Source organism: Bipolaris victoriae (genome assembly GCF_000527765.1).
Source record: "Bipolaris victoriae FI3 unplaced genomic scaffold scaffold_94, whole genome shotgun sequence".
NCBI classification, from domain to species: Eukaryota; Fungi; Ascomycota; class Dothideomycetes; order Pleosporales; family Pleosporaceae; genus Bipolaris; species Bipolaris victoriae.
In genome coordinates, this window is record NW_014575298.1 from 81,018 (window position 1) to 101,819 (window position 20,802).

Here is a 20,802-nt window from a genome sequence, read left to right on the forward strand (position 1 = left end):
ACTGGACGCCTGAGCTGAACGCCTGAGCTGAACCACAAAAAAAGATAGAGCTTGCTGCCTGACAAAGAAAAAAAATATTCTTTGTGCCCGTCTCCACACACAGCCTACCCTCCCGGCTCCACAGAAAGTGCTGGTGGCGTGATATCTATTTCCCTTTCTATTCCTCGTGGCCACTAAGAGCGTGCGCAGTGCGCAGTGCGCATGTGGGTATACAGGTAGTAGTGGTTTTTGGGGGGCTTCCACATCGCCTCAAGGGCTAAGCCCGCGAATTGCGCAATCACTGACTACGTATTTGCTTTTTTATCTCCACACAGGGTTTTTTTTAAATTCCCGGGACGGTGTGGGGAGGTGCGTTAGCGAAAGAAAAGAAAAGAGAAAGAATACAGGAGGAGGTGGAAGGACGGAAGCAGTGTAAAACTTAAACCCAGTAGTTTTTCTACGTACGTAGGAAACGGAGTTTGAAGGGGGTGTTCGGAGTCCGCTTTACGAATCCCTTCCTTTCAAGCGATTGGGCTGGAAAAAGAATGATAATGATGATGTGGAGATTTGTGTATGCGTCTTCTCTTCCCTTTTCTTAGACCAATGTCTTCGTTTCCCCTCAGTATTAAACAACACAACCACCCCATTCCACACGCCCCCTCGCCCCCCTCACCCCCAAGTACGTCGCCCATCACGCCCGAGACACCGGACACCCTCGCACAACATACCCACGAGGCCCCATGCTTTCCCGCGTTTAGACCTTCTATTCGCTTGACGCTTGTTTGAGATGTGTGCGACGAGGTGAGTCACATGCCGGCATTGTCAGATGAGTAGTACATATGAAGCGGAGGGGGGATGATGTGGCGAGTTGCATATATTTTGTGTAATCGGAGGACAGCGTGCTGGGTTTGGTAGGCGGATATGGGAGGGGGTCGGGATTGTTCGGGTGGGAATAGGTAGGTATAGCAGCAAGTGAATGAAGGATTGGTGGTACAGTATCCGACCTATTACTTCTAGTCTTAGATTTGTCTAAACGGTAGATATATAGCAGGGTTTCCCTGGGAGAAGAAGTTCATATGACATCCATGTGCATTTCACACGGACTGCCTTCCAACTTGTCCTTGCGTCTCTCCACCCGAAATGCATTCTCTAGATCCACACCGACGACGCCTGCGGGCCACTCGATCAAGCCCCAGTTTTCGCGACCGAGAGCCATTGCCACGGCTGTGACGATGTCGGCGCCTAGACCTTCGAGCCACCATACATTTCGGACTCTGCCGGGTAGAATGGCGTAGTGTGCGAGAATGACGAGTGCATGTGCGTTCTTGGACTCGACGAGGTTGATAAACTCTCGTGGTATGCGAGCCGCCCAGACGAAGATTGCGCCGCGATCTGTAAGGGTGGAGATGGTTTTGTCGTCGATCGAATATGGAACTGCCGACATTGGAGGGAAACGTTCGGGTAGTGTCAGTTGACTAATCAAGTTGAAGCTTTGGCGGAGGTAGAGTAGTGCTTGAGAAAGGTAGACGCAGTGCGGTCCCAATGGTTCTTCTCCATCCATCCATAACTTCTCAATCTCCTGTAGGCGTTTGTCCTCCAAGACTGCACGAGATGTTGCGCAAATATTGTACTCCGGCCACCACTCGCGTGCAGTAACTGGATGCATTTTACTTCCCACCACCCAACTCCATCCTGATAACAGGACTGTTAGGGGACCACGGAGTGCCCATATCGTGCGCAATGCACATGATAGCATCTTGTCGACTATCTCTGGTGATGGTGTGGTCGCATCTGGTGGAATTGAAGCACGGAGGTTCTCAATGTCGATGGCTGATGTGCGAAAAAGATACACAGCGGTGAATGTTGAACTAGCAAAGAGTGCCGCAGCATTGCTCTCTGTGATGTTTTCCAACTCAACCCGGTACTTTGTTAGAGCTTTGTTCATCCGTGCAGCCGCTAGTGTATTCATCTTCTTTTTGGCTTCCTTGTTTTCATGAAGCCGACCAAGATGCAGCGAAGCGACCGACAATACACAATTTGTGAGAAATTCATGGCTATGTGCCATCTCGGGAATGTAAGACTGCCATGCTGCTTTTGCTGGATCATCGTTTGCGAGAGTAAGGGAGGTGGTAAATTCATAGTGACATAGAACCTCTTGCAATGGTGGCGGAAGTAACTCGCGGATATCTTTCCAGGCATCGTACGGACGAAGATACGGTGGTATACTGATATCGGAAAAGGCTGTGGAATGTAAAGAGAGTTGTGTTTGTAAGGCTGAATGGTCGAGGCCTGAATCTTCGAGTGATATCTCAGTTTGACGGGGCGTTTGTGTCGCAAGCGCTACTTCGTTGCTGAAAGCTGCGAGGTTTGTTGGAGAGTGTACTGGTATCGGTTGAGGCTTTGGAGTTTCAGGTCTAGGCGACGGCGACACGTCTTGCGGATGCTCGGGGCTGGGTGATGTTGAGCTCGTCAGGAGACGCGAAGATGGTACAAGTGCCAAGAAGCTACATTTCTCCCCTTTTTTGTCGCAATTCGCGCACGATGGATGTTTAGTATCACACTGATGAACCGGTCAGTATTAGGACATCCAATACCTTTTCCTCGAAAAGATACTCTCAGTTCACGCTACTTTTCACCACCGCGCTTGTTTGCGGCTTTCGCGGATAGTTACCAGTATGCGCCTTTTTGCAAACACTTGCCTATACGCTCCAGTACTGCTGTGGCTGTGAGTGTATGAACGCCCACTACATGTGGCGTTGTGCATGTTTGCATATACGCATGTACATGATCTCGCGTGCACTGAGTATATCGGCTTCTTCACACGGAAACATGATAGTACATGATAGTACAAGTACTCACTTTTATCCGTCTCCTTTTGCATTGGTGGCATCCTAACCTTGTCTTGTTGTGTGATCTCCTTGTCGCCATCGGGGTTTGGCGCGAAGCCGAGAGTTATACGGTCAATACGGTAATTGGACTGCTGACGCAAGAAACCACTGTTAGTGTCCGAACAGCAAATGGATGCAGACGCGTTGAGGTCGCAAGTGGCGTGGTAAAAACAACGAGACTACCGAGTACGCTGTTGAAGCATACAAAGCAAGAATGTTGAATTCATGGGAAAGTGTTTCGTGGGTGTACAGCTGTGACATTTCCCCACACAGCCTGGACCTAACCTTAGCGGGCAGTTTTCGTACTGCGCGCCATATGATTGGTCCAGGCGGACAGCACGACGCCTCGCCGTTCCGGACAAGCTTGCGCATGACGCACAGTTGATCCGCCTCCTTGCCACTCTTCACACATGTGATGCTAGACGCTGTTTCGGTTATCCAGTTTGTTTTTATTCTTGCTTCTGTTACGGGCAGTTTAGTGCCATGCAAATGCATACGTATCTACCAGGCTTGTAATCATGTACAAGGCATAGCCACCTGCCTACTTTATCTCGGCGCAACACTCACCAACAAGCTTGTAGCTCATTTCTTGAAGACAACAGCTGCACTCCAACGACTAGCAGCCTTCGCTCTGTAGTCATCCTTGACTCCCTGCTCGCTCTTCCAGTCATTGAGCAATGTCAGTCCGGCCTTCGCTTCTTCAATCGTGATGGTTGGGAGATCCAGTGTCTTTAGCAGGTCCTGCTCATTTTGGGACTTGGAGCTATTGTCAAGAATGTAACGGACATTATATCCGGATTGGAGATGCAGTGCGCTCTCCGAGTGCTTCTTCAAAAACTTGTCATTGTAAGTGTTGAGGTCAGCATCCGCGGGTGGTGCGGTGAAAGTGGCTTTGATGACCTCCGATGCTTGAGAGGAGAGAGGCTCGACGGGTTTGCTGACTGCTAGCTATTAGCAACACACTTACATGGTGATGGGTCTGTTGGACATACTGGCTTGGCGGAAGCGCACACTCTGTTCGTGCAGCTTGGGGTTCTCGGGATCAATCTCACGTGCTGCTTGTAGACACTTGAGGGCGAGGAGGTACTTGTCTGATATACTATTAGCATAGACCGAGAAGAAAAGGAGCAGGAATTACAACATACTTCTCCGGATATAGACCTCGAAGCCCACATTCTGAGCCTTGATGTTCTTCGGCGCCAACTCGAGCATGGGCTGTAGGAACCGTAGGGCATCTTCTAGAGGCTGCTTGGTCTGAAGCAGCTTCTCGCCATTTGGATCGGTATCCTCTTTCTTGGTGTCGCCATCTTCACCCTTGGCTGTTGCCTTTGCAGCTGCAGCTGCTTTCCGCTCTGCCTCAGCCTTCTCAGCCTTTTCCCTCTCCTTCTTTGCCTTCTTCTCAGCCTTTTTGCGCTCTGTGGGATCCAGCTTGTCCAATTCGAGCTCATCTGCATTTGACATCTTCGGGTTGTCTGCTAACCGGACATACAGCTCGACTGCTTGGGTGGCTGCCCTAGTGAAGAATGGATGATCGCGTAGGTGGTCCTCCCATCTGATCATGTCAATATAGGCGCGGATCTGTCCCTTTCGTAGTGAGAAGCTATGGAAATCGAATTGGTCCTCATGCCAGACATCGAAGATGTCCGCGATAGCTGTGAAGCGCTTCAGTGCGAGACCGTACTTCTCTTGTCGCAGATATGCCTCTCCATCTTCAATCAGATACCACATACACTGCATGTCGTGGAGATCACCGAGCGGTCCACCTACAGCCTCATTACGGGTGAACCTGCTCATTGTGTTGAGCGCATTCTCGTTTTCGTTGTTCCGTAGTTGATATTTGGCGCACTTGGTGTTGATGTATCGATCCCTCTCGTCAAGCTCTCGCGCGTGGTTCATCGTTTCCGAAGCTTTTTGGACGTCGCCGGCGTGCTTGTAGATCCGTGCCTTGGTCTGACTATAATCAACCGACTTTGGATCCATCTCAATCAACTTGTCTATATATTCCATGGCTTTGTCGAGATCGCGGCTTAGGACGTAGTTGTAATGCTGGGCGAGGAAGTATAGCACAGACTGTTCGAATCGATCGGTGATGTTGCCATTGCTCTCGTTTTCTGCAGAGCCGTTGGTCTTCTTCTCCGATGCATAGCCAAGCACAAGTTCCTCAATGACTGCCTTCTTTCCCTCGTCACGGTAGAGCGATTTGATGTTTGGGAAAGTTGAAGGTACACCCTTGTTCAGCATCCGTCGGAGGTACTGGTCCACCTGTGTCTTGAATGCCTCACCCTGAAGAAAGTCCAATGGTATGCGTCTTGCAGCATCGTTGCGCTCGTTCTTGCTGGCAAATGATTGATACAGTTCGTTCAGCTTCTCAATATCGGCGTCGTTGGAGCGATCCAGACCCAAGGCCTTCTCTAGCCCCTCGAAGTATGCCCGGTACTCGTTGTTTCTAGTCAATAGGACCCGGTAAGCCTTCTCAGCCTCCTCCTTGCGTCCAAGTTCGAGTAGGTATTTCGCCCTCAGCTCCAATGCGGCGCGTCGATCAAGACTGACCCTAACCACCTCGTCTATGTGTTTCAGGGCACGCTCCACGTCGCCAGATTCGTAGATGACCATGTTCTTGTACAGGGTCGCTTCGGAATGCTCGAGGTCGGATTTAGGCGGAGGCTGCTTCAGCGTCTCCTCGTAGGTCTTGAGAATGTTTTCTGCTTCGGCGAAATTGCCTGCGAGATGGTAAGCCACGGCCAAAGCAGTCCAGTTCTGGCGCAATTGTGGTCGTTCTTGCATCATCTTGCGCCGACTCTCAATGTATCCCTCGTAGTCGCGGACTTGGCATTGGAGGAGGGCGAGGTCGCGGAGGATGTTCAACGAGCCTGGCTCTAACCTCAGAGCCATTTTGTACGACTTGATGGCCTCAGGGTAGTTCTTGACCGAGCGCCACAGTAAACCGTAGACGTGCCAGCAGATGTGCGACTTCATGTCATTTCGGAGGGCTTCTTTGCAGAGGGCGAAGGCTTCATCACCCTGGTTTATGGAATTGAGGATCAGGGCCTTCATCGCTTGGGTGTCGCCATGGGTGGGGTGCTTCTTCAAGATCTGCTCAGCAGCCTTGAGGCCTGGCGGGGTTAGCAATGCCATACGTTGCCCTTGCACTGCAGCCTACCCTTCTTGTACAGCTTGCCCTCATAGTACTTGACAAGCGAACGGAAGAGCGTCTGCTCCTTGCTGGGCAATGGCTGCGGCATGGTGACGGTCGTGTGAGGTGTGCGCGGAGCGTTGTTGATAGTCGACCGGCGAAGAGCTTCCGTTCGGAATTAAGAAATGGATTCGATTCAACCTCGCGACCAGGCCGGAGGAGGTTAAGTGGGGATTCGAGATGTTTAATCAATACAATGTGTCATGGCGACACGGCCCCTTCGGCAAGCAACTGTGGCACTGTGGCTGGCCTGCGCTACGTGAGAATGTGGGGAGCTCTGAAATTCAATGTCGGAGTGTTCGATTCGACCACTAGCGCACCTCGACTTTGAATTGCACGTGCGCGTCCTGACACCCCGCTTACACGCCCTCTTACAGCAGCCATTTCGATGTGCATCTTGAACCTTGGTAGTAGGTTTACAATCATTCAAAAAACAAAATCTCTTCCGCTATCTTACAATTGAAATGTACAAAACAATATTCCAATATACCGTATTCGCCCTTACCTGGACAAGCGTCCTGACCGCCGCTTTCCTGTTGTATCTTCACTCGGTTTCTCCTCTTTGGCGGGAGTCTTCATCTTCTTTGATGTGCCATTAGCAGTCGTCTTTCGCTTCTTGGCGGGCTGTTCCTCCTCAATTTCACCAACAGTCTCTGCTTCAGTCTCCTCTTTGACTTGTTCTTTGACCTTCTTGCTAGTACGCTTCGGTTTTGCTGGTGCTTCTTCAGAAGCATCTTTTGTCTCTTCTTTAACCTCCTTCACAGTCTTACGTCCGCCTTTAGCCTTAGCAGGTGCCTTCTCCTCAACTTCCTCATCTTCCTCCTTAACTGCTTGAGCTTTCCTCTTGTTGCTCTTCTTAAGCTTCGTATCCGCTTCACTGTCTTCAGCCTCTGCGTTGTCGGAAACGTCACCAGCAACAGCTGCTGTCTTCTTCTGAACACTCGGAACGATGGCAGAAGTCCGACCACCGACCTTGAGGAATGTAATCTTCTCGCCGGTCGGTAGTTTGCTTGCCTCTTTCTTGCCTTTTCCCCAACGATGCTTCATGAGCCAGTCTTGAGGAAAACTGTCCGAATCTCCATTGGCTTGCACGGCCGTGTCACAGACGTACATCATCGCGTCATATAGACGCTTCACTTGTTCGTCGCTGAAGGTGTTGCTATACTGCTCTGGGTGCAGTTTGGCTTGAAACATGATCTCGTCGCTGTTTATGTTAGTGGTGCTCCATATCTACTTTGCGACCAACATACCCAACCCAGTTCCCTATGCCTGAGATGTTGGCTATGTAAGGTCAGAAGTGCGTTATTTCAATGATATGGTGAGGAGATACGAACCTTGATCCAACAGTAGAGCTTTCACAGGCACTCTCTTACTCTTCAGCTTCTTACCCAGCCATTCAACGGTCAAGATGTCTTTGTCAATAACTGGGTCGGGGCCGTTCTCTTTCAGTGGAGTCGTCTTCCTCATATCTTCCGCAGCAGCATCTACCAGTCTTATTCGAGCCAGTCGTCTTGCGTCAACGAAGGCAACCTCGTTTTTGGGTTCTCCTTGCAACTGAAAAATGAACTTCCAGTACTTGGGTGGCCACTCTGCTTCCTCGGGTTTGGTTGGGCGGTAGTATGCTGTTTCGTCGTTGCTGAACTTCATCCAGCCAGACATGCCAAAATGCATCAGGGGGTGCGGTGCCGTGTCCATGACCAGCCAGAAGTACTTGCCCTGCTGGCGTGCATCTAGAATTTTCTTGCCGGACATGGCTTTTTGAAAGGCTGCTGCAGAGGTTCCAACCTTTCCGTAGACAATCTGGATGAGGCCATTAGATGCTTTCGTACAGATGAGACGGCACCAAGCGCACATTGTCTTCCTGGGTTTTCACCGCTTGTATAGTCTTTCCGACAGCATGTTTCTTCAAGAAATGCACAATGCGTGCCACTTCTGCAATCTGATCAACGTTAGCAGGTGTAATACGCGTGCAACAAGAACGCGTCCCTACCTCAGGCATCTTGACAGTTAGACAGGGTCTTCTTGCGCTGAACAATATGTTGTGATAAGATCCACAATAACACCGATATGATGAGTTACACGACCTACTGAGGACGTGATTGGGAGTTGCGCTGAGCGGTACCTTGGATGGCGAGGGTGGAGGCTTCGCGTAACACGCGAAGGCGCGTCGTCACGGGACGAGCATGCATCACGTCATTACTCTCAATTCCGTCTCGCCTTGCCGTGAGAACGACCCTTGTTGCTCTCCACCTTCACATCTCCCGTCTGTCTTTCCATGCAAGCCCCAGACATCAGGCCAAGGTAGTTCCATTCTCTCTGGGCGACTACGGATGGACTTTCCTTTCTGGGCTGCCCCGCTACGCCGTTGGCAACATGACCAGGACTGACGATAACGCGATTTTACATAATTGTCCGCCCTAGACGCCAGTCTACGGGTATTTGAACTTGATTGCTGCACTGTTTTGTCCCGAGATACTGCAATGCACTGATCATGAAGTGGAACTGGATCACTCCGTTTGCCTATGCGGCCCATGTCTCCGCGCATGGAGCCCACCACGCTGAAGGAAAGAGTTCGTTCTCTCAAGAGCGGCTAGACGAGCTTGAGAAGAAGTGGGGTACTGATGTAAGTATTCAATGTGATGGTGCTTGAATACAACTGACAGTCGCTTAGTGGGGCTTTTCCGGCATCTCGACCTTTGCCCACCTGCCACACACTCGCTGCTTGACTACCCCCGAGACGACTTATGATATCGCCATCCTTGGTGCACCCTTCGATACCGCAGTATCATACCGACCTGGTGCTCGATTCGGACCTCGAGCCATTCGTGCTGGCTCTTCTCGCCAGACGTCGTTCCGTGGCTTCAATCCACGCGCGGGGTTCAATCCATACACATCATGGGCCAAGATTGTGGATTGCGGAGATATACCAATCACACCTTTTGACAATGCCCTGGCACTGCGGCAGATGAGTGAAGCTTTTCAGGAGCTGGCAAACAGGCCATCGACCGAGAAGAGCACTGAGAGTGGGGTGTCATACTTCAAGAAGCCCAAGCTGCTTACGTTTGGTGGAGACCACAGCATTGCACTGCCGGCTTTGAGGGCATTGAAGAACTTGTACAAGCAGCCAATCGCTGTTGTACATTTTGACGCCCACCTGGACACTTGGCACCCAGGTTCGTGATTCCAACAGTTTCAACATGACCAAAAATTGTTAACTCAGTGGGAATATAGCAAAATATCCAAGTGCATGGCTAGACCCCGAGGATCTGTCCACGCAATCCTTCTTCAACCACGGCAGCATGTTTTGGTACGCTGCGACCGAGGGTTTGATCGCAAACGGCTCGAGTGTGCATGCGGGTCTCAGGACGCGACTGTCAGGCGACGACGATGCCGACCACGTCGACGATTCACAGCAAGGTTGGCAGCGCATTGCCACTGACGATATTGACGAGATTGGAGTCAAGGGAGTGATTGCATCCATCATGGACCGTGTCGGCACTGAGATGCCCGTCTACCTCAGTATTGACATTGATGTGATTGACCCCGGGCTAGCGCCAGGCACGGGTACTCCGGAGCCTGGTGGCTGGACCACTCGGGAAGTGATTCGAATTCTGCGAGGTATCCAGGATATGAACGTGGTTGGGGCAGACATTGTTGAAGTCAGTCCTGCATATGACGGCTCGGCGGAGACGACGGGCTTAGTTGCAGCACAGATTGCTTACGAGGTATTAACGAACATGGTCCACAAAGGTCTTGTTGAACAAGCGAAGACAGGTGCAGCTTCCAAGGATAAGGACGAGCTATGAGTTTTTCACGAATTTGGCTAGATGATAGCTAGAGTAGGTCGTAGACGTTCTACTGATGATATACGATGTATGAGTTCAATTTGAAAATGTAACGCATGTAGGATGCACACATGTTCTTCGTACATGACTCTTCTAAGCAATCAAGACTAGAGGTTTCTCCGTCAATGTCGTAGTAGCCGCCGCAGCCGACATCGCATTTCCGATTCGCGTTACAAGCGAGACTACCTAGCCTACTTTGAACGTCATGTCACCTATTGAAGTCGTAGTCATTTCTTCCGCAATCGCATTGAGTAAAAGATACACGCTCTGGTCAAGAGGGATAAGTGTGTGGCATCCATTGTGAGGCATTTCCCATTCAGCAACCGACCAAATCGGTTGAACAGGCTTCCACATCACGTGCGAACATTCTGCCTAGGATTTTTGCTACCAGTAAGCAACGGGATAACACGAACACCTCACTTGGCTGGTAGAAGCTGGAAGCGGAGCTGGTCTCTTCCATGATTTGTGATTGCGTCAATCTCAGCTAGCTTCATCCACCCTAATTGCCCCGCCAAACTGGCCGAAAAAATGGTCTTTGGCAATTGTGGTTTTCTGGGTAGCTTGATATGTGTTTACTGTATGCGTGCTAGTCGTGCTTCTGGTCAAGTGAGAGCATCATATTCTTGCCTCGTATACGCGTGGGAGTATCTGATGCTGCTGCATATCATCACTCTCTTCTACATCTACTCATTATGAATATTTCTCAAAACGATAAGAGCGATGTATCATATCTGCAACTCATTGCACCGCCCAAGTGCGCAAACTACACTACACAACCATGCATGCATAGAGCTCTACCGGCCCCCTTGACCCCCAATCCATCCCCATTGCCAATTGCCCGCACGCTCCAGGCAGCACCGCAAATTTCCCCACTTTACCTCACTGCTGCCTACCCAACCTGACGTCAAAAGCAAACGAGAGCCGGGGAGCTATGACCGCAGGCAGGCAGGCAGCAAAATCACGTGCCACACTAAACTAGTGGCTCCCCCCGTCTATAAAAACCTGCCCTCCCCCCTCTCCTTTGCAAACCAGCTCTCGTAAGTTTTTCTTCTCTTACCCCCTACTATCACCTTTTTCCAGCATATGCTAATAATGCTCCCAGTTTGCCTTTTGGCTTAGATCAAGTGTAGTATCTGTTCTTTTCAGTTTAATCTCTGAAATGCCATTACGATGGCTTTCCGATTATGCTTATTTTTGTCACTAGTGGATGGCTCCCTGGGCTTGCTCATAGTCATCCTCACAGTGTCACCTCTATAGCACTATCGGAGGTTGACGCGAATCTTTTTCATTAAGACTTCTGGATAGCTCCAGTTGCTTGAGGAAGAAGTTTGCTACCGTAGATTCAATGCATGTAACAGCGTACATTCAATACATGCCGATACACAACATCACACATTCCTGAGCTTCCCCTACCTGCATATGCCTGCGCCTCACGGTTTGAAACGTATACAGTGCAGCTTGGAGCAAGCTGTCGCAAATTGCCACTTCATATCCATCTAATAAGCACATGACCTAGTTTTGTAAATATTCATCATCCCTCTTATACCATCCACCTGCCAATGTCTTATTCGCCGCTCCCATTCCATCCGCCAGCATCCAAGTAATGTTCCTCTTTCCCTGCTTCTACAGCCTCTTAGCCCATAGATCAGGTGTATCGGCGATGATCCAGTTGTAACCTTGCTCCATGATCCAGTTAAAGTCAGATCGGTAGTCGTGCCCATCAACTGAGACACCTTTACCCAGCAGGCTGTCCATCAGACGCGGGGCTTTATTATCTTTGAATGTGTAAACCGAGTTGTTGCGGTGCTCGTTATCAGGGAAAGTATAGTTTGCTCTGTCGACATCTATGGATTCTGGGGCAAAAATGTCGCCAGGAGCGTACAAGGTACCTGTAGTTTTGACGTTAATGTTGGTGGACTGGTTGCCCTTGACGTAATCGACAAGGTCCTGGAGTACGCCATCTGTCGATCGTAGTTCGATTTCGGCGCTGATAGTGTAGTTGGTCTGCGAGAATGCTTCCAGTGAGGCAAGAGTATCCATTCCTTTTTGAATAGATGGATCATAGACGGGAATGAAGGCAAGTTGAATACCGTTTATAAATGCATCTTGCACCCATGCAAGAGCCTCAAACTCTTCAGGTGTTTTGTACTACTGTGATGCTGGCAATCTGTTGAATTTCTAGTATATCTAGACTTACTGTTGCTTGCAGCTTGTAAATGCACCACTCGTTGGCAGGTACACCGGCAGCGTTCTTCAGCGTCTTCAAAGGTTGAAATTCTCAACTTTGGGATCGTAGCCCTTTCCAGTATAAGGGTTATAAGCTTCTTTCCCAGCTTGCTCGCCGACGTCGGTCACACGATCTAAGCCGCTATCGTGGGCCATCGGAATGAAGTAATCCTTGGAGAGGCGCATATCAGTTTCAATGCGTTCGATGCCGGCTTCTGTTGCTCTCCAGTAGGCATCGACGGAGTTTTCAGCTGTCCCGTTCCATCTACAGAACGGTTAAAACTTGGCAAATTACTTTCTCTTCCATGTCCTACCTCAATCCGCGATGCGCGCAAAGAATAGTCAAGTCATCGTGGGGCTCCCTGAAGGGCTTTGATAATTTTCCTCACGTCGTACGGCTGACGCGCAGCGAGAGTGGCACCAACATGGAGGCTTACTAGCCCAAGAGACGCAAAGCAATTAACCGTGTCTCACGAGTGATTCGTTGACAGAGACGTATACGACAGTGATGCTCTTAGGTCAGTTATATACTCCTCGCCAGGTGGTATGAGCATCGTTAGATTGTTGTTGCTTGCATCACACCGTTCCTCCTAGTCCATACCCATAGTTGATATGACTAGCTTCATTCGTTGAGAAAGCTTGTCGATACAGAACCATCTTAGCACAATGTGCCGTGCGCTTCTTTGTGATCACAGAGCATACCCTTTGGTTTTAGCAGCTCGCAAGGCCGGATATACGTCGGTAGTGGATTCCGAGCCGATGAATATGTGGATCTCGGGGAAATGCATAGAACACGTGGAGGCGCTCTTAATGCTACTATTTGGCGCACACAAATGACGAAGTGGACAAGGGTTGAAAGCCTTTTCCCCGCAATCATAGATCCGAATGATGGCAGTGGAATCGTTTGGATGGAACGTAGTGAACGAAGTTCTCCCATTACTATTCTCTGTCTAATTTCCGCGCCAAGTTGCCCACCAATCTTTGCATGAAGCGATCATTCACAGAAGGATGCGGGCTAATTTGGAGTTTGGTAATAGACAATGTACTTGTGCTAATTGGCATCAAGTTGTTGAGATGGCTTTCATCATTCCGTCCCTAATACACCCCACCCCTTGCCCACAACGACAAATTGTCCCCCTATGAATCCCACTCTTTGAAAATTCCAACTCACCCAAAGAAATCACTATTATGCACCCATCGCACTCCCCCGGTCCACAATTCACTATCCTCATACCAAACCGCATCGTTCCCTGGCGCCAAATCAATCACAACACGTAAATCTTTCCCTCCTCCTCTTACCCCTCTTCCCCCCTCCCCCAAAACCCACCTCTCCACACGCTGCGCATCCTCCAAACGCGTGCCCAGCGCTTCGATGCGAAGCCTCGTCAATGCCGTATTAGCACCCACGAGGGGCGCGAGGAGTGGTTCGTAGAGGCTTTGATCGCGCACGATGGTTGGAGAGAGGGGGAGGGTAAGAGATTCGAGGCAAGGGGATAGGGCAGATAGAGCGTGGATGTAGGTTTGATTCGTAAGGAAAGGGACTGGAATCGAGGTAGAGGTAGAGTGGGAAGTAGAGGGAGGGGAAGAGGCAGAGCAAGATAGGCGTGTTGTAAGCGTTACATCGACGATACGCAACACCGTCGCACTCGCACTCGCGTTAGGCAAGAGGCGGAGAAAATCCACTGCACGAGGGGCGCGCAGGTGCGTGAGGAGCATGAGTCCGCTGTGGTGCAGTTCCGCGAGTGCTTCGGCGCGGTATTGTTTGTTGAGATTTAAATGGTTAGGAAGGTGCGTGGCAAGGGAAGATAACCAGGTGGTTAGACCTGGGTCAACGGGTAGTAATTCGTCGTTGGCGCCGTGGCTCGTCTCGTCTTCTGACGCTGTCATGCTGCCGACAAGGGTAAGACGCGGTACCTTGTCGATTGCGTAAAAGTAGATTTTATTGCGCAGCTCGAGAGGGAGGGTGGAGAAGCTGGCGGTGATGATGGTGGTGGGTGTAGTTCGTGCTGCTGCTGCTGCTGCGTGTATAGTCCAAGATTTCCATGTTTTCTCGTGAACAGCGGGCGGGACGATCCACTATTAAATTAAATCGAATGCGTAAGCTTCAAAGTCTGATTCTTGTTGTTGAGAAGAGAGGAGGAAAAGAGACTACGCACGTCAGACCACTTTGGCCCAGAAGGAGCAGGTTTATGAACAACTTTCTTGAGGCGAGGCATGGCGGGTTTTGCTTGGACATACAGCACACACTCACTCACTATAGCGTAGTGTCGCGCGAGAAATTTTATGCACGATGAGATTCATTCTTTTGTTATATAGGTAGATATGGCGCAGCATAACTGTGTAGGATTCTCCAAAGCATGTCTGTGGTTAGAAGCGAGGCTTGTTGCGTGGCGCAGCATGATTGCCTAAGATTCCCAACGTCTTATATACAGTTAGCCCCGAGGCTTATCATGTGGCGCAGCATCCTCATCCCACAACGTGCCTTAGCTGGCTTGGAGGCTGTTTGAGAGGTTTTCGCCAGATCAATGCCTGTCTAGTCGCAGGTTTCAGTCTCTGAGCCTGCGCTTGCCGCATTGTCATGGATCCTGCCATGTTTTGCTGAATATAATACAGACTATCTTGTTGCTGATTCTCGATGCCACTACGCACATGGATAGACTAATATCGAGGCACTCATACCACTTGCAACCGTACTTGGGTACAGAGCCTGCAACAGATTGGCAGCTTCGCTGTCGTTGATACAGGTGCTGAATCGTTCGAGTCCCATATTGTCGAATATGCCGACAACACAAGTCCTGCAAGTGTATCCAAGATAAACCAATCTAGTATTGTCTTGACCCTCATCGCCATCATCTACGGCAGTTCTTGCCTCGTGGTGCACCGTGACTTCCGACTACTAGGTACCACTATCTTACTAGCAATCTCGCAAGCCAAAAGTCTTTCTTATAACAATCTTTGGCATGGTTCGCTGACGCTGTCGTGGCCCATCTGCGCTCAACCAATAAGTCAGAACGGAAGGACTGACCTACGAAAAAATAATGGTATTAGCTTGTTTGGACCCTAATATCTAGCAGTTATATCAAGTGGTTCGATCTATAATCGCGGGATGTAGCGGGCTGGCGTTCAAAATTTCTCACGAACAAAGGTATAACTATACTATATATATATATATATATATATTGAGTATTTCTCGTTGGTCCGGGGGAGGGGTAATAAACATAAGTAAAGCTTATCTACGATGATAGAATTAATGGGAGAAGGAGGGGTGTACTTGTCAGATCAGTGTGATGCTCAGAGTCGACAAGGGGCTTGGATGCTTTGTGCGGTCTTTGCGTCGACAGTGTTTCCCGTTAGGGCCGCTTGTGGTGACGCTCAGGATTAGCACAGGGTATAAGGTGCTGAGGGCGGTAATGTCGACTGCATCTTTCATGGCCAATTTCCGTGCACGGCCTCCTCGTGCATCTGCATCACTTAATTGCTGGAGATCTTGATTAGCGTTCGCATCATGCGTGACGTCAATGGATGGGGTGTTGTGGATTGCGGAGAGGTGAATATCAGCGTAACCAAAGAATTGGCGCCGGCATTCGACGGCTCTGTAGCTCACCCTCATTCACTCACTCAGCACTATCGAGAGGGTTGTACTCTATTCGTCGATGGTTCGCCTGAGTCTTCCCCCGTCTGGTGCCGGAAACTGTTGAAACATATTGAATAATCAACGAACGTGCAAGGCGTACCAACAGCAGCGTACGCCGATTACGATGTATATGCTGTGAATTCTCTCTGTGAGCCGCACAAGGCCTTCCCTTGATGATGCTCATGCCAAATCTGGACGGTACTTCATCACTGAATGACCACGACTTGCCATTCACATTTCAACCCGTCTGTCGGTGGGAGCCGACATTTCACCTTGCCCTCGTCTGCTTGTACCCAAAGATTATTCCACATCTTAGGCCGAATCCTATCATGATCAAGTCAGAACCACGCACATGTCAAAAGAGATGATGATAATCAATCCATCACTGATTTGTGCTGCTGAACATACCTGACGGTGAACCAGCTTGCTCTGTGGATGTACCAGTGCTGCGCTACGTCACCCTCTCTCGCTGACCTGACAACAACGTCTCCATTCTCATGGTGTAGAGCACCTGTAGACACAAGGTCTTCGTCAGCAGAGATCGACCGGTAAAGACGAGAGTGCGCGAGCGCGAATCGAAATGTGACCCACCTCCATCCCTTGCAAGTATCATCCAATCATACTCTTCCGGTGGGCCCAGGCGCTTCAGTGTGTAGGTGTGGTTTTCGTGTGCGTACAAAGCACTCTGGTTGTTGTACAGCGTGAGATCCTTATCATAGTTAAGGAAGGTATCGTCAGCCCGTAACATGAACTCCACTCTTTTGCCATCCCACGCCTTCGGGTCTAAGGATTGGTTGCTGATCTCGTCTACAAAACCTGCTAAGTCCATACTCATTGTTCTTTCCTTGTTCGAAGCCACTGAGATGCGGGTCACATGCCATGCACTGGTCAATCTCGCCAGCTGGCCTTCCAACTCTTGCACTTTTTGAGTCTTCTTTGCCATTTCGCCCTCCACGTCTTGCAACCTCCTGGTATTTCCCGCAATTTGAGTCTCCAATTGCTGCACCTTTTGGGTTTTCTGCTTGAGTGTGTCTTCATGCCCATCTGCCAGCAGTCGATCTGTGAGCGTGCATGGAGTCTGATCTTGTACGCCAACGGCGCATCTTACTTGACCTCCGGGCTTGAATTGGTAGAAGATGATTCCGGTTTTGAGATGATTGGCATACGGATCCTGGAAGGCTAGGTTAGCAGCTGGCCACAGTTGCGTCCGCCATGGCATATCCACTCACCATGCCAACCAATTGCTCTGTAATATTCACTTGGCGAACGCCAGCCGAAGATTTGTAATTTCGAGTGATCTCAGCTAGCACGGCGCTCAAAGGACCCTGATCGCTGAGATGCTTCCCGCCGTACACCACCGCAATCGGCGACCAATAGGCTTCAGCCCACTCCATTGGCGTGACCGTGGGATACTCATTGGAGGTCGGCGTGATGTTGTAGATTTTGTTCGGGAAGGACGGAGAGTGCACGAATAGCTGCATTGGCTGGTCTGGGTAGCGAAATAGGAAGGTGAGATATACCCCATCTGACTGCACACGGGTGGGTAAAGAATGTCCACCTAGTAAGTCAGCAATACTACGCGTGTCAATTGTCAGCATGCCATCTTTAATCATTTCTCGCAAATTATCAGTGCAGTCAATAACGCCGCAAACGGCTGACAAGATCTCAAGTTTAGCCTTCGCACGGTTTTCCGAGCGTTTGTTGATTTCTGCCGAGTCATCGGGTGGGGGAGGTGGCATAGATGTTGCCAATGATCCCGGCATCATACTGGCTGTCACACTTGAAATCTGTGCTGTGCCTTCGTTGGCGACAGGGAGAAGGTTGACCCAGATTTCAGGGGAGATCTAGATCCTTTAGCTGCATTGTTCAAACCACAGTACCCCTGATAGACTTACCATAATATCGAAGGTCAGAGCTGGGACTTGGTTTTCATGACCATTCATTGGGGCTTGAGCAACAGCACTCTGATCTGGGTCAGGCTGTTTGGCTTCAGCGCTCGGTTTATCATTACGTGGAGCATTCACCGCCGCATGAGCAGAAGCTGAATCTTGCTGAGCGGCGGTGGATACGTTGTTTGTGGACGGCTGATTAGTAGGGGGTTGTTGAGGCCCTTGAACCCGGTGCGCAGGATAGAAACCAGGAGGCGGCGGCGCCCACGGACCCGCATAGTAGGACAATGCGGGATTATACATGTATTGCTCCGTGTTCAGTGACGGCGGAGAGCCGGCTCCTGTGCCAGTTGCATTTGCCGCCTGGGTTGAGTCTTGCTGCGCGCTGGAGTCTTGTTGAGCACTAATTGAGTATTCTTGCATGCCTTGTCCGTTCTCCACTGATATTGTCGACCCATGGGCCTCCTTGGTCTGCGACTGATGCAGTACAGTTGAGGAAGGAGTGCGAGAGCCATCGCCAGTCTGCACTGAGTCCGAATCACTCCGAGCGGCTTGAACAGACTTGGCCTGCGTTCTTTCACTCTCCTCTACCCATCCCCACTCCCACGACCCATCGCCATCCTGGAAATCAGCTGGGAGGCCTGCTTCAAAATTTGCAATCCACGCGGTGCCGAACCCACTCGATGTGCTTCCATCCACCGCTAGTGGCTTTGAATTCTCATTGAAGACGTCATCATTGCTTTGCACCCACGCATTGTATGGTCTGGCCTTGTGGTCTGAGGCATCAGAGCTCTTCGATGCATATCCGGCATCGACTTTGAGTCTGTCAGAGAAGCTTACCAACACCCACTGATAGCGACCGGGCGGTGGCGGGGAGACGTCGACTGGAGCTTGCACTTTCTCGTATCTCCAAAATGCGTCTTTTTGCTGCTGCGACACCTTCCCTGTAGCTTTGCGAATGATTTTGAGCACGCTTTCGTTTGTTGGCTCGGCGGTCAATTTTCCACTCGTTTTAAGCACATGGGGGTCTTTTGATAGAATATCGACAGTCTGTACAATCTTGTTCATTTCGATGCGGAACGCGCTACGCACAGCAACCAAAACATCTACATCAAGAGTGAGGAAATCGTCGTAGTTTTTCGAAATTTGTGAACGTCTTTTGTAATTTTGCGGGTTGATCATCATGTCCTGAACGCTCTTGATGAGTTGCTTGTATTCCATGTAGTTATCGAACAGCGACGACGTAAAGTCAGCCACCAGATCATATTCTAATGGTGAGAAGGATATGGCCCGGCTATAGTCGACGAAGCTGCGATTGGCCTTGTATTTGGTAAGAATCGCCCTACAAGTGGCATATTAGCGCAGTGAGGCCGAAGCTAGCTGTATTACCCACCAGGTCTTTTGTGGACACTTGGAAACTAGTAGCGGAAACGCGTCAGCTGCAGCATAGACAGCTTCCATGGTCCATGGTGTTTGAGCTAGAGAAGAATTAGCAGTACTAGGAGAGCGAGGGAGTCAAGACAAGTACGTACGAGCCTTCACCTGTCCACCTCCCATCCATGAGACAGTGATTGTGGTCTCGGTATCTTTCAGAAGCTCTGAATTGATACTTTGGGAAGAAGAGGAGTCCATGTCAAGAGTGAACTCGGTGGCACCCTTTGCAGATCGCAAGCCTCTCTTGATGCTAGTAGATATCAGTCGATCCAGACGCACGAGCTCTGACGCGAAGAAGCTTACCCTGTCGTAACGTTGGCAACCTTTGATCGATCCAATACTCGCATGGAGATGATGCCGTTGAATTCGCCTCCAGTAATGAAACCTGACAGACATTAGCATGGACCATGGCCGTGATGAAGAGACATTAATCGTACCAGAAACATAGCAATCGCCGAAGCTATCGTTAAATCGCTGCGTGCCTGGAATTACGCCCCCCATAGGGCGGAACTGAGCGTCATCCTCAGCCACAACGGTTTGATTCACGACCTTGAAAAGTCAATCAGTCTGGCAGTCTAGAGGTGACAAAGTGCGTGAGCCTTACTTTGACAGAGACAACGGCATTCAAATCGGAGGACTTGATTTTGTCCTCGTTGATATTGTCTCCATTGCCGGCAATTTCCACGGTGCCTTTCCGAATGGACAAGCAGTGAGAAACATTGAGCGAACTGACGACTTCGGAGAGGTGCTCGACGATTTTGGAAGAATATGTGACCACCTGAGACGGGTTCTCAGCGCGTACCGACTTGGGTCGCTGGACGTCGACGGCTTTGTCGATACAGAGAGTTTGTGTGTACGAATTGAAGCCCATGCCCAGGCGCATTGAATCATTGTAGGGAGCCAGCAGGAGAGACATGATGGCCTGCGGGTATGTTGGGAGGATGTGATGGGGAGGAGTGGTAGAGGAAGATGATGTTTTGTCCTGTATGTACGGGCACGAGGCATCCCTGACTAGCTACCAAGATGGTGACTTAGGTTTGCCATTATTTCCCGTCCCTACTACTGCTGATGTGCTGTATCTCAGCTTGGATGCTCGCGTGCATTTCCCTACCACATCTTGCACAAGAATACAGTAAGGCGTCTGCCACACGAACAAAAGGAGCAACTGTATAAGGAAATGCACCAACGCTGGTGCGTTACTAATGTGTCTAAAAGAGGTAAGGTGAAGTGCGGGCGGCTATGTGATTGGTCATACCCAAGAACACCACGCTCTTAGCGGACGACCTCACCCGGCATGGTGGTGGTGGCCTAGAGTCTGTTTGGCTTCCATCTCAGGTAGCCACAAAGGCCGGAGTGCGCGAGTGGCAGTCGAGGCGTCAAAGATCCAACTCCTACCGAGCATGGATTGGGCGCAAAGGCACGTTTGGGATAAGCGCCATGTCTTTCTGCCTTTTTCAACCATTGTGGCCGACGCGAGCCTCGGCCTGTTAGTCGACGAGTGCGCTCCATAGTACCGCGACTTCACCCATCAATTTCACATCACAGTTGATTTGCATCTCAAGTCCAAATATGAATCGAAAACCTGCAGGTGCCATTGCCGGCCATGAGCAGCCAGAAACAAAACCTAGGAGTGGTGCTGTCCTTCAGGCCAAATATGAGGGCCCGGCATCGACCAAAGCCAGAAGTGGTGCCATCCTCAGACCCAGAGAAGGGG

At 50.2% G+C, this 20,802-nt stretch overlaps 6 protein-coding genes across 6 annotated transcripts; 1 reads left to right on the forward strand and 5 right to left on the reverse strand.

Moving 5' to 3' along the window:
* Positions 1-1,051: 1,051 nt before the first annotated feature.
* Positions 1,052-6,109, reverse strand: COCVIDRAFT_108560 (hypothetical protein; the record flags this gene model as incomplete). Its single annotated transcript, XM_014697628.1, has 5 exons — positions 1,052-2,539; positions 3,465-3,808; positions 3,860-3,958; positions 4,013-5,980; positions 6,028-6,109. 5 exons carry the CDS (start codon positions 6,107-6,109, stop codon positions 1,052-1,054), a joined length of 3,981 nt encoding a protein of 1,326 aa, XP_014553114.1.
* Positions 6,110-6,561: 452 nt separating this feature from the next.
* COCVIDRAFT_29633 (hypothetical protein) lies at positions 6,562-8,059 on the reverse strand (the record flags this gene model as incomplete). Its single annotated transcript, XM_014697629.1, has 5 exons — positions 6,562-7,264; positions 7,311-7,341; positions 7,395-7,860; positions 7,913-7,999; positions 8,051-8,059. 5 exons carry the CDS (start codon positions 8,057-8,059, stop codon positions 6,562-6,564), a joined length of 1,296 nt encoding a protein of 431 aa, XP_014553115.1.
* A 492-nt stretch (positions 8,060-8,551) lies between these two features.
* Positions 8,552-9,866, forward strand: COCVIDRAFT_108556 (hypothetical protein; the record flags this gene model as incomplete). Its single annotated transcript, XM_014697630.1, has 3 exons — positions 8,552-8,683; positions 8,732-9,233; positions 9,292-9,866. 3 exons carry the CDS (start codon positions 8,552-8,554, stop codon positions 9,864-9,866), a joined length of 1,209 nt encoding a protein of 402 aa, XP_014553116.1.
* Positions 9,867-11,528: 1,662 nt separating this feature from the next.
* COCVIDRAFT_18959 (hypothetical protein) lies at positions 11,529-14,347 on the reverse strand (the record flags this gene model as incomplete). Its single annotated transcript, XM_014697605.1, has 6 exons — positions 11,529-12,053; positions 12,103-12,156; positions 12,189-12,396; positions 12,834-12,944; positions 13,303-14,207; positions 14,288-14,347. The coding sequence occupies 6 exons, from the start codon at positions 14,345-14,347 to the stop codon at positions 11,529-11,531; spliced, it is 1,863 nt and encodes a 620-aa protein (XP_014553091.1).
* Positions 14,348-17,618: 3,271 nt separating this feature from the next.
* On the reverse strand, positions 17,619-17,957 carry COCVIDRAFT_108580 (hypothetical protein; the record flags this gene model as incomplete). The annotated part of the gene is made up of 1 exon (XM_014697631.1): positions 17,619-17,957. The coding sequence occupies one exon, from the start codon at positions 17,955-17,957 to the stop codon at positions 17,619-17,621; it is 339 nt and encodes a 112-aa protein (XP_014553117.1).
* A 639-nt stretch (positions 17,958-18,596) lies between these two features.
* On the reverse strand, positions 18,597-20,004 carry COCVIDRAFT_68305 (hypothetical protein; the record flags this gene model as incomplete). The annotated part of the gene is made up of 6 exons (XM_014697632.1): positions 18,597-18,996; positions 19,048-19,132; positions 19,187-19,338; positions 19,392-19,473; positions 19,526-19,637; positions 19,693-20,004. Coding segments are annotated over 6 exons (1,143 nt in total), but the record flags the coding sequence as incomplete, so codon positions are not given.
* Positions 20,005-20,802: the final 798 nt, after the last annotated feature.